This window comes from Gossypium hirsutum, chromosome A13, assembly GCF_007990345.1.
Source record: "Gossypium hirsutum isolate 1008001.06 chromosome A13, Gossypium_hirsutum_v2.1, whole genome shotgun sequence".
Taxonomy (NCBI): Eukaryota; Viridiplantae; Streptophyta; class Magnoliopsida; order Malvales; family Malvaceae; genus Gossypium; species Gossypium hirsutum.
The window spans coordinates 4,843,014-4,855,004 of NC_053436.1; the positions used below are offsets into that span (position 1 = coordinate 4,843,014).

The following is an 11,991-nucleotide window of genomic DNA, read 5'->3' on the forward strand; positions in this document are numbered from 1 at the left end:
CAAGCCCATTTTTCGGGCCTATATTTTTACCCAAACCCTCCCATTTTTCGGGCGGGCCTTCGGGCCGGGCCGAGCCGCCCGGCCCATGCACACCTCTAACACTGACTTACTAGCCGTAATTGTGGTCCCAAAACCACTATTCACGATACCACTAAAAAACGAGATGTTACAATGTCTTAATTGTCAATTGGGAAAAAAATTTAAAAAGGAATTTGGGTATTTTATTTTTAGGTATTAGAGTACCTTTATTATATCAACGGACTAGAAGGAACTGTTGCCTGCTTTAATGAAATTTGGAATTGAAATGTAACTCAATAGATAACTTATAGTTCTTTGTTTCTTTTAGAGATTATTTTGTTGATTCCAAGGATTCCTCCTGTTGAGTAATTTTCCATTGTGTCTCATTGAAGGGGACAATCGAATATATATACATGGTTATTGTTTATGGAATTGACGTTCTTAGTAGGCTATATGCATGCTGGACATGTGTATTATTTTGATATGCTTGTTGGACATCATGGCCCCCACATACGAACACCTTGGGTATGTGCGAACTGGGACCACAAACTCCCCTTGTCAACCTCCCACTATAAGGCTGCATGCATTCATCTGGTAGGGCCTAACCAGGTGCGGGTAGGCGACCAGAACCTAATCTGATTTTCGGGTTGATAATCATAAATACGTAACACCCCCAAAAAGACCATTCTTGATTGTTAAAATTTCATTTTAAAGATACATTGCTTCTATCTTCATGCAATATTTTCACTTATAAACATGATTTTTCAGAATCTTGTAGATGAAATTATTTTTATCGGAGTTTAATAAAAATGGCAAGAACAAAAGTCCATGATTGTTGATTAGTGGAAGAAGTAGGATTCGCAAGGAATCAAATTTAAGAATAATTTCAATTAAAAATTTAAACACAATTTTTTTGTCAGTCTGCCGATTGTTATATCTCTCATACGAATAGGGACATGTAACAAGTCAGAAAGCCATTTAAGAGACGAACTCCTCCACCTACTAATAAAAGGTTACCAAAAGCTTCACCTCTTGTCCTAATCATTAGGCAAACATGAGGTAGTCATTCAGGGAGATTAACCACCCATTCCTCTAAACTCCTAGTCTTCTGTTAAGAACATGATTTCTTTGTCACAAAACCTTACGTGGGTTTAACTGCTCCGTATACCACCGAATTAGAATGAATGACAGATTTATCCTATCACAAGCATCCTCGTCCCATCGAAGATATCTGGCTCACGCATTCTGCAATGATGACTCAATGGCAGGTCCAACACGCTAACACTATCCTACATGGGACCCAACTTATAAATACCCCTAAAGGCAATGAAGAAGAGATCAGCTCCTAAGCATACAAAACCTACAGTCTGCCAATTTGCTCCCAGCACTTAGCCTCTAGACTCTCTCCGTTTTCACTGTTTGAAATCTTCAACTCTTCGTCCCAACTGGGTTAATCAGCTTTCATAGTCACCACCACATCCTCCTCTTTACTACTCCCTTATTGTACCACTGTGCCAACACTAGTGGTTCAACCAATCAAAGATTTTATTTACTAAGATCCCTAAAAAAAACAAAAAAAAAATACTTAAAAGCTCAAACCCAAATGTCTTCAACTCAAAATAACCTAAAACTAAAATTACCTTAAACTTAAAATTTAATAGTAGCTTGAACTTTGAGATAAAATCAATATGGAACCAATATATACTACATTTTTTCCTCACAAACTCTGAAATTATGGTTCATTGTTTTTAAAGTTGTTTGATATGATGCTAGAATTGTACCATCTTTCCGGAAATTAAACATGTACTTTAAATGAAACATCGTTTTAGCCTAACATACTTATTTTATTTCTACACGAGAAATTTGTACCCAAAAAAGAGAGAAAAGAACAGGATTAATACTGGGAAATCGATGAAAACTGAAAAGAGGCTGATAAAAAACTGCAATGAATGCAAGAAGGTAATTGCAAGCTCGCAGTGATGTACCCAAGTCATTGATTTGATGCATAATATAGTAGTGGCGAACCAAAGAATTGAGGCGAATATATGATTATGCATTACACGTATGCTCCATCATGGAGGTGTGGGTGCAAGTAAAGACATCAAATATATGATTAATTTGTGTCAGTAAGGAGTTCAATGTCTAAGGATGAAATTATAAAATCGCTGAAGACGTTAGAAATAAATTATGAATTTCAGAACATCAAAGTGAAATTTTACTATTATATTAATCTGTAATTTCACAAAAATTGAAAGGATTAAATGGAGATTTACGATTTCGAGGTGCTAAGGCCTCTGCTTGCATTCATTGTTTACGCATTTGTGAATGCGTCTTTTATAAAGTCTCGAATTTAAATTTTGTGAATAAAAGACCGCCAAAATTTTATTGTATGTTTAGAAATTTAATTGATTTGATTTTGAATTTAGTTAGGGTTTAATGTAATTATTAAAGTAGAGTTATATATATATGGAGAATGGAGAAGAGATTGAATAAAATTATGTTTCTAGGTCATCCTTTATCCATTTCCAATAAGAGAATGATAAATCAGATTTTTCCTCTTGATTTTTAATTTTTTACTCTTGAAAGAATTCAAATTCAACTAAAAATGCTAAAAATCATGAGTAAAAATCTGATTTATCATTCTCCTATTTGAATCTCCTATTTGAAAGAAATAAAGATGACGTGAAATCATAGAGCCATACAATTATTTATCATGGAGAAAAGCTATCACCATCAATATACAGAGTTATAATTATGCATGTATTGAATGGTTAATGTCTTCTCTTTTTCAGTCATCAACGGTGGCTGTGCTTGTTGCTTTCAAAAGGGGTTGAAGGTTAGGGCTAAGGAAAAAATATTGAGAAATCAAAAATGGATTTAGACCATAGTGTCAAAAAACAAATTTAAAAATTAAGATTATTTCAATAGAATTAAAAAATTATATTTAAAATAGTGAAAATTGATTTAAAGTTTTATAAAAAATAATTTTTAAAAAATAATAATATTATTATGGTAGGAATAAATTCACATCACACACATAAAAATTAATATCCGAAAGAAAACATTGAAATAAAGAGTTATCACTAATTTTTTCAAAGCCTCAAGCTCGAACAGGTTCTATATATGGGTGACTAGTCCAAACATGAGTTTCTTGAAACCATAGTTGTCCATTTTCATCGTTGATTATCTTAATTCCTTGTATTCCCAAACAACACCAAATTTCACTTTCATCAATTTGGTCCAATGTTTCATACGAGGATTAAAATTATGTATTTGAATATGAATATACCTTAATTATAAAAAAAATTAAAATAAAATAAAATTTCAAATAACATTCAACAACATATAATTTAAAATTTCAAAAAACTTGATGCTTCTCATTTTCATCAATATGGAAAAAGAAAATTTGCAAAATAAATATTGAAAAAAAAGTAAAGTATTTGCAACAAGAGAACTTTGATCAAAGGCAAGGAATAAATTCACATTCCCTCATGGTTTCCCTTTAAATGGGCAGAATAAAAAAGAAAAATGGGGTCCCTATATGTCAAAAAAGAAAGTGTTTTTTTTTTCTCATAACAATGAAATTGTTTTTTCTGCCATTTAGTGGGGGATCCCACTTGTAACTTTTTTTAAATAAATTAACAATGATGATAGTGGGAATTTTGATAAAGTTTATATTCCCTTTTGATATTGATTTATATAAATAAAAGATTAAATTATGTTATTCATTTTTGTAAAATTTAATTTTTGATATTATCATATATATATATATAATGTGATGTCAGTTTATTATTTTTATATATTACTTATAAAAAAAGTTTATTGATGGATTTAATAACTGTTGTTTCGCGTTAATATTAAAATTTTAAAATTTAAAAATATAAAGACTAAAGTTAATTGATTCGAAAAGTACGTAGATTAAATTGAATAAATTAAAGTATAGAGGGTGAATCAATAACTTATGCAAAGTATAGAACTAATAGTGTGAATATGTAGAGTGTAATTTCTTTTCATTAAAAATAGTAGGCTAGTAGCAAAAATAAACACCCTTTCAATAAAGTAGCTCATGGACTGCATGTGAGTTAATTTATGGACTTAATTTATCCAATATCTCAAAATAATGTTACTAATTATATGGCCGAAATAATTGAATTAATAGCTGAGTCGATAATACTTTAAGAATGTAACCGTTTTTTTATCAAAAGAAAAATTAATTTCGTACCTCAATTATTAATAATGTCATTTTTTTTGTACTTAATTAATCATGTTTAAATTAAAAGATTAATGTCAAAACTTATTTATTTTTTATTAGATTTAGAAAAAGTGAAAAAAGTTGCATCAAATGAAAATATAATATGCGAAAAAAGAGAAAACTACAATATATGTTTTCTTTTTAGGCAATTAACGTTATAATTTTAATAGTGAGGTCAAACACTTTAATTTAAAATTCCCAATTAGGTTTCATAATTTTTGTGTGTATATATTTATGTTATATTTCAATTTTTAATCATATAATAATATAAATACAATATAAATGATTAAATCTATAAAAGAAAGTCGAACGTGATATTTTAGTAAAGGTGTTGAGCTTTAATAAGACGATATCAAACATTTCCTTCGATTTACATATTTTGTTAATTTAATTTTTTTAGTTAAATTTAATCATTAATCTTTGAAAAATTAAATTATTTTTTAATGAAAATCTTAACTAAAATATTAATTTTCTTAAACGATATTGGCATGACAATATACGTGACGGTCTATGTATATTTCATGCTAATATGATATGTTGGTTTTCAATGTATTTTTGAAATTATTCTAGCAATAATTGTTTTTATAATTTTTAAATTTATAAATCTTTAATTTAGGGTTGAGCAAAAAATCATTCAAACTAAAAAGCGATGCAAATCAAGATATTTAAACAATTTATGGAATGTAACTTTAGGGATCGCGATTACTCAAAAATCGAATCCAATTATGTTTTTTATTTCCATGATATAAAAATAAATATATTTAAAATAGTGAAAATAATTTAAAATTTTTTAAAAAATTATTATCTTTTAGAAATATTTTTGAAAAAGAACTTGAAAATTTGTCAAACAATATTCAAAATCCATAAAACAAAGCTCATTTCATCAAAGCAAGTCTAAAAAATCAAAACAAAAAATTAATAAAAAAAACTAAAAATCAAACTGAATTATGATGGACAGATCCAGGGGCGAAGTCAGAAAAATTTTTTAGAGGGGCCGGATGAAATTTTAATTTTTTATAGTTTATTTTTTTATAATTTGTAAAGGATTAAATTGAATTTTTATAATTTTCGGGAGGGCCAAAGTAAAATTTTACCTTTACTAATTTAAAATTTTTAAAAAATTTTAAGGGCCTAAAATGAAATTTACCATTTTAGGGAGGGCCGGGGCCATGCCACCCCTGGCTACGCCATTGGACGGATCAAAAAATCTAAACAAACCTGATGAAATTGAAATCAATTTCTAAAAAATAAGAACAATATTTAATTTATACAATATAAAATAATTAGTAAAGGTGAAAGCTTGAACATCCTCACCCACAGCCCTAATTAAAAGAATAATTTGGAAATGAGTTTTGAAATAAATATTAAATTATGAATTGAATAAAAGAAAATTGGTATTGGAGGTGAAGGTAACATGTAATGTCCATGAATAAGAAATAAAATTGTAATTAATAAAGTAGAAGCAAATGAAAACAAAATTAATATCTCCATGCATGCAAAATTATAGGGATCATAAAATAAATTAAATAATTTCATTTGGTTGGTATTAAAATAATTACATGTTTTCAATGTTTTATATATATATATATGTTTGAAGGTCAATGAAGTTTGTGGGGGCATTCACAGCCAATCAGGCACCAAATCTATTACACACTGCTCTAGGGACAAAATGAAATTTTAATATTTAATAAATTAAATTTAATATTATTATAATTAATATTTAGCATTTATTTATGGTATTATTGTTATTAGTGATGAATATAAATAAAAGAACACGGTCATGTGCAGCTCACGTGCATAACAGGCATCTAAAGCTTACATTTTGATTCACTTTCACTTGTTTCCTCTTCTTCTTCCTCTTGCAGCAACAAACGACAGCAAAATCTCACTTTTTTTTTTTTTAGTTCTCTCTTTATTTATTGTTATAAAAGTTTTTCCTCTGATTCTTACAGTTAGCTGAAACCCCAAAAAAAATCTCTCAAATGCAAAGCTCGTTGTTGATTTCTTGATCTTCTTCTTCTTCTTCTTCTTCTTTTTGACAATGGGAGCCTGCACTTCAAAGCCTTCAAAGCCAAACTCATATGCCACAAGAGAGAATCACCACAATGACTATCCTGCCACTTCCCAATTACCCAAATCCCCTCCTCCTCCTCCTCTTCTCCCTCCGACCACACCTTTCCTCCCTTTGTACACCCCAAGCCCTGCCCACCACCACCAAAAACCCAAGACTCCTTCCACTCCTCTCAGGTTTTTACGTCGTCCTTTTCCTCCTCCTTCTCCCGCCAAGCACATTCGGGCTGTGTTGAGGCGCCGGAAGTCTAATAAGAAAGCCGAAAATGAGGGTAAAATTGTTGAAGGAGATGAAGAAGAGGAGGAAGGAGTTGACTTGGATAAAAGATTTGGGTTTTCAAAGGAGCTGAAGAGTAAGTTGGAAGTCAAAGAAGAAGTTGGCAGAGGGCATTTTGGCTATACTTGTTCTGCTAAGTTTAAGAAAGGAGAGTTTAAAGACCAGCAGGTTGCTGTTAAAGTTATTCCCAAATCCAAGGTTTGGTCTTTTGTTTTTGTTTTTTTTCAAAGTTCATTCCTTTTGACAATGTATGTAATTGTAAATGTTTGATACTTTCTTCTTCGTGTTTATAAGATTAAATGAGAGATTCTTTGTTTTCTTATTAGATTTTGAGTTTTGGCTACAACTGACTTTCTATTTTGTTCATGATGGATAATTTACTGTTTCAGAACCCTTCTAGAGGAAGAAAATAAGTTTCTATATCTTTAGTGTAAAACAACACTAAAGTGGCCAACTTGTTTGCTTATTTCTAGGTAAGTGGGATGAAGACTTTAATAGTTTGAATGTGACACGAAGAGAATATTGATAGAAATCATAGGGAAGTTTACTGTTCCAGAGTTAGGTGAAATTTTTGGCTTTAATTCAGGGTAAAACAACATAAAGTGGCCAACTTTTTTCTTTGTTGATTTTTATGGGTTAATGGTTAGGATGTGATCATATAGTGCTACCATCCACCTGGTTAACTCCTGATTATTTTGATTTATAAAGCTTACCACATCTTTGTCTTGGGTGTTTGTTTAGGTCAAAACTTTGGACTATTTGATATTTTAAGCTCGCCACATCTGACTTTAATATTTTAGGCCTAAAAAGTGCATTCTTTTTGGGAATGAATATGGTATCTTTCATGTCTGTTTTAACTGTCCATAAACACTAATCTTTCGGACTTCGTAATTGCCCCTCCTAGCAATGTGACATCTGGGGTCCTAAAAGTTGCATCTTTGAATCATTAAGTTGTATGTCTGGGTGCTGGTGGAAGTGAATATTTTATGATAAGAAACTGCTGAAATTCTCTAGAGGATATTGACATATCTTTTTCTCTACACTTTGAATTGACAAGTGCTACTGAAGCACCACTATTCAATGGTTAAGAATAAATTGATTTATTGGAATGATCATGGTCAGGCAGAACCAGTCAAGTAGTACCTTATTGTCTTGTACTGGCTTATACTTGCAACCAAGACGGAAAAAAACAAATGGTTGTAGTTAGATTGCACATCCATTGTCTGTGTTTGTTTAGATTGCACATCCATTGTCTGTGTTTGTTGCATGATTGCACCGAAAATTTTATGTCATCAATTGACCTTGAAGCAATGCTTTGAACTTTTGCAAGGCAGAGAGAAACATTCTACTATTGTTTCTTTCTTATTCTTTGATTAAGATGATATTTTGACTTAATTTACCCCGACTAGCAAGATGGCTTAAGATGTAACTACTAATAAATTGTTACGTAGCCTTCTTTCTTCCTCTTGTGTATTAATCTTTGATTGCGATGGTCCCTTCTTAAATGGAAAAAGAATAGGAACAGATAAGGATGGATTTTCTTTCGCAACCTGCTGCCGAGTAGAACTGATGAAAATTTCTCAATATAGGCCCTCTTTTTTTTTTATTATTCCAACTCACTTTATCAAAGCAAAGATTTGTTGTAATATGCTGTTCTGGGTGGTTTCGATTTGTTAGTATTTGTTTAAGGACAACTAAAATGTACTGAAAACGGAATGAAGGCAGAGGTGGCTTCTATTATTCATTTTCTATTTTCATCAAATCAATTAACAAATAGCCTGAAGCGAATGCCTTATATTTAGTTATCCTAGATGCAGTTTGTTTGTTGGGAAAAACAAGTTCTAGTTAATGTTTGATGAAGATAGATTATGATCGTGTTCTTTTTCTACTTTTTCCCTTGGTTTGTCTTTATGTGTTTTTCTTGTGACAATTTATTTATGTGTCAGATGACAACAGCTATTGCAGTTGAGGATGTAAGAAGGGAGGTGAAGATATTGCGAGCCCTGACAGGACATAACAATCTAGTGAAATTCTATGATGCATTTGAAGATCATGATAATGTCTATATAGTAATGGAGTAAGCTCAAGACATGCACTGCCACTTACGTGATCTTATTTTAATTAAAAGTTTGAGTAACATGATTGAAATTACAGGTTTTGCGAAGGAGGTGAGCTTTTGGATAGAATTCTTGCCAGGTGATTGTTCTTGTAATAGATGGCTAAAATTTTAAGAATGGTTTATTGTATGGCCTCTAACTTGAAAGTGAAATTATGCTTGCAGGGGCGGAAAATACTCGGAAGATGATGCAAAAACTGTGATGGTACAGATACTAAATGTTGTTGCTTTTTGTCATCTTCAGGGTGTGGTGCATCGGGACCTTAAGCCAGAGGTGGAGCAAATTCTCTTTTTTCTTACTCAATAGTTAAAAGGAATAAAAGCATGAGTAGGTAGTGATCCTCAAATGCATTCTGTATGGTTTAATATAAACACAAAGCATACATAGATCATAGCCGTGTAATGGGAGATATGGTTGACATTTCCTATATTGAAAATTGACCTAATGAGGGGCTAGGCAAGTGTGTGCCTTCTGTCGGGTTAAAGTTGTAGGACATTTTTCATGCCACATCATAATGGCCGAGTCTGTTACCCTCTTTTCATGATAGATACTCTGTAAATAACTTGTGACCTTTTATGTGTTTTTTACCGTTTTGAAGAATCTAAACTTAGCATATTTCTGGACCAGAACTTTCTATATACTTCTAAGGAGGAGAACTCTCAGCTTAAGGCCATAGATTTTGGATTGTCGGATTTTGTCAGACCAGGTTTTTACCCTTCTTGCTCAGCTTCCTCCTGCTTGACCTTTTGGGATTCTTTTAAATATCTAATGCTTATGGTTTTTCCAGATGAAAGACTTAATGACATTGTGGGAAGTGCATACTATGTGGCCCCTGAAGTTCTACATAGATCTTATGGTACAGAAGCTGATGTTTGGAGTATAGGCGTAATAGCATATATTCTTTTATGCGGTAGTCGTCCATTTTGGGCTAGGACCGAATCCGGAATTTTTCGAGCAGTCCTAAAAGCTGATCCAACTTTTAACGAAGTGCCTTGGCCTTCCTTATCTTCAGAAGCTAAGGACTTTGTTAAGCGCCTTTTGAATAAGGACCCCAGGAAAAGAATGACAGCAGCTCAGGCTCTATGTGCGTGCCTGGTTTTAACTACAATATTAGGTTGCTGCATCCTCAGGCTAGAGTAACGAGCTTTGCTCTTTTGTTCACAGGTCATCCTTGGATCCAGAATCATAATGATGTTAAGGTCCCTCTTGACATTCTAGTATTTAGGCTTATGAAGGCATATATGCGATCATCAACTTTACGGAAGGCTGCTTTAAAGGTGTGTATGCTAATGGGATGAAATTCTCTTCTACTTGTACTTTACCTATGCCACTGTGTAACACTTGGTCTTTTGACCACCATGCTCACACCAATAAATTTCGATTATTCTTTGCTCAGTATTACTTCATTATGTCTGTAATTTAGAATGTAAACTAGATAGTGCATGATTCATCAAGATCTGATGCCTAAGTGAAACCTATTAGTATGATGTGAGAAACTAAAATGATCTCATATGCTGCTATGCATGTTCTTTACTGAATGGTGTACTTCACCAAGGTCTTGGAGAATCTAGGACGTTTGTTTTACTACTAAGAGATAAGCCTTTAAAATAAACTCCAGAGAGTACTTTAACTTGGTTATGTCATTTATGATTCTCTGGTGGAAAGATCTGATACACTGATTCTTCTTACTAGAAATCATCAGTTTTTACGATTAATTCATTCCTGCAGGCACTGTCTAAGACATTGACTGAGGATGAACTCTTTTACATGAGAGAGCAATTTGCATTATTCGAGCCCAAAAATGGTAGCATAACCTTGGAGAATATTAAGACGGTTAGTCTCCGTTCCTGCCCCCACCTTTGATATGTTGTTAGATGATACTCTTTTTTTGATTATTTGTTTTCTTGATAGCAGGCCCTGATGAAAAATGTAACAGATGCAATGAAGGATTCACACGTTCCGGATTTTCTTTTCTCAGTATGAAAGCAGTTATTCTTTCTTTTATGTAGCCATTCCTCGATTATATGGTCATCAATAAGTAGCTTATTCAAGTCCCTTCCATTTAATTTCCATTGCATGACAGCTTAACGCACTTCAATACAGAATGATGGGTTTTGAAGAATTTTGTGCAGCTGCATTAAGTGTTCATCAGCTTGAGGCGCTTGATCGTTGGGAACAACATGCCCGTTGTGCATACGAGCTTTTTGAGAAGGATGGAAACAGGCCTATCGTGATCGAGGAACTTGCTTCTGTAAGTTTGGAATTTTTTAGATAAATAATAGTTTCCAATCAGTGTTATGAATTATGATACTAAACTGGAAAATGCATCATCAAATGCAACCTCTAAAGTAGCAACTCTGTACTTAAAACTATTCAGGAACTTGGCCTTGGACCCTCCATTCCGGTTCATGCTGTTCTTAATGACTGGATAAGGCATACGGATGGGAAGTTAAGTTTCCTTGGGTTTGTGAAGTTGTTGCGCGGTCCATCCAGTCGAGCCCTTGCGAAGGCACAATGATGTCGCAAGGGATGTTGGTCACTCAAGGCAGTACTAATAATAATGCCATGTTGGTCGAATATCGAATACAATCGGACAAGATGTGGCTTTGATTCCGTGTAAAACTGGATATCGATCTCTCTTTAAAGTCGAGAGACTCAGGAAGCATGCTTCTTTTAGACATCTGAGGCCTAACATCATCAGCTCAGATTATGAGGCTTCAATTTTATGCTAATTCTTTTGAGTTTGAAAGTCAGAAAAGATATCATTGACAATCACTATGTAATATAATATATATATATATAGTTTGCATTACTTGAATGGGTTATATCTATATTTGGCCTCTTTGATTGTTTTTTATATATGCTTTATAGTATGTAGTTTACTAAAATACTTCATAATTTTCATTAATTCATATGGTGCAATCAAAGGTTGCTTTAGTCCTAAATACACCAGGCACTTGGAGCTATTAAAACCTCACTGAAATAGAAATATGCTTTTATATATATATATATTTATATTTATGGCTATTAAAATTAGAAAGAATCATATTAGGAGAGATGACTGTTTTCCATTTTAGTGTATAAAAATTAATCCTTTAAAATTAGAAAAAAAAAAGAGAGAAAGAAAAAGTACATGTTTTCTGTTATTCTACTTTTTCTATTCCTTCAATTTTTCATCTTTCTGGTTTTCTTTTCATTCTATCTAGCAAAGTCTTAAGGTTTTGAGTTTGAGTATTTTGAATAAAGAAAACAATGTT

At 32.3% G+C, this 11,991-nt stretch overlaps 1 protein-coding gene across 2 annotated transcripts; it reads left to right on the plus strand.

Moving 5' to 3' along the window:
• Positions 1-6,103: 6,103 nt before the first annotated feature.
• LOC107920590 (CDPK-related kinase 5) lies at positions 6,104-11,546 on the plus strand. Of its 2 annotated transcripts, XM_016850376.2 has the most exons (11): positions 6,104-6,815; positions 8,564-8,694; positions 8,772-8,813; positions 8,899-9,007; positions 9,362-9,440; positions 9,522-9,818; positions 9,899-10,011; positions 10,463-10,567; positions 10,649-10,711; positions 10,818-10,985; positions 11,112-11,546. In XM_016850376.2, exons 1-11 carry the CDS (start codon positions 6,312-6,314, stop codon positions 11,250-11,252), a joined length of 1,752 nt encoding a protein of 583 aa, XP_016705865.2. In that variant the 5' UTR covers positions 6,104-6,311; the 3' UTR covers positions 11,253-11,546. The 2 variants fall into 2 exon arrangements, with proteins under 2 accessions (XP_016705865.2, XP_016705864.2); XM_016850375.2 differs by having other exon boundaries at positions 6,106-6,815; positions 9,362-9,818.
• Positions 11,547-11,991: the final 445 nt, after the last annotated feature.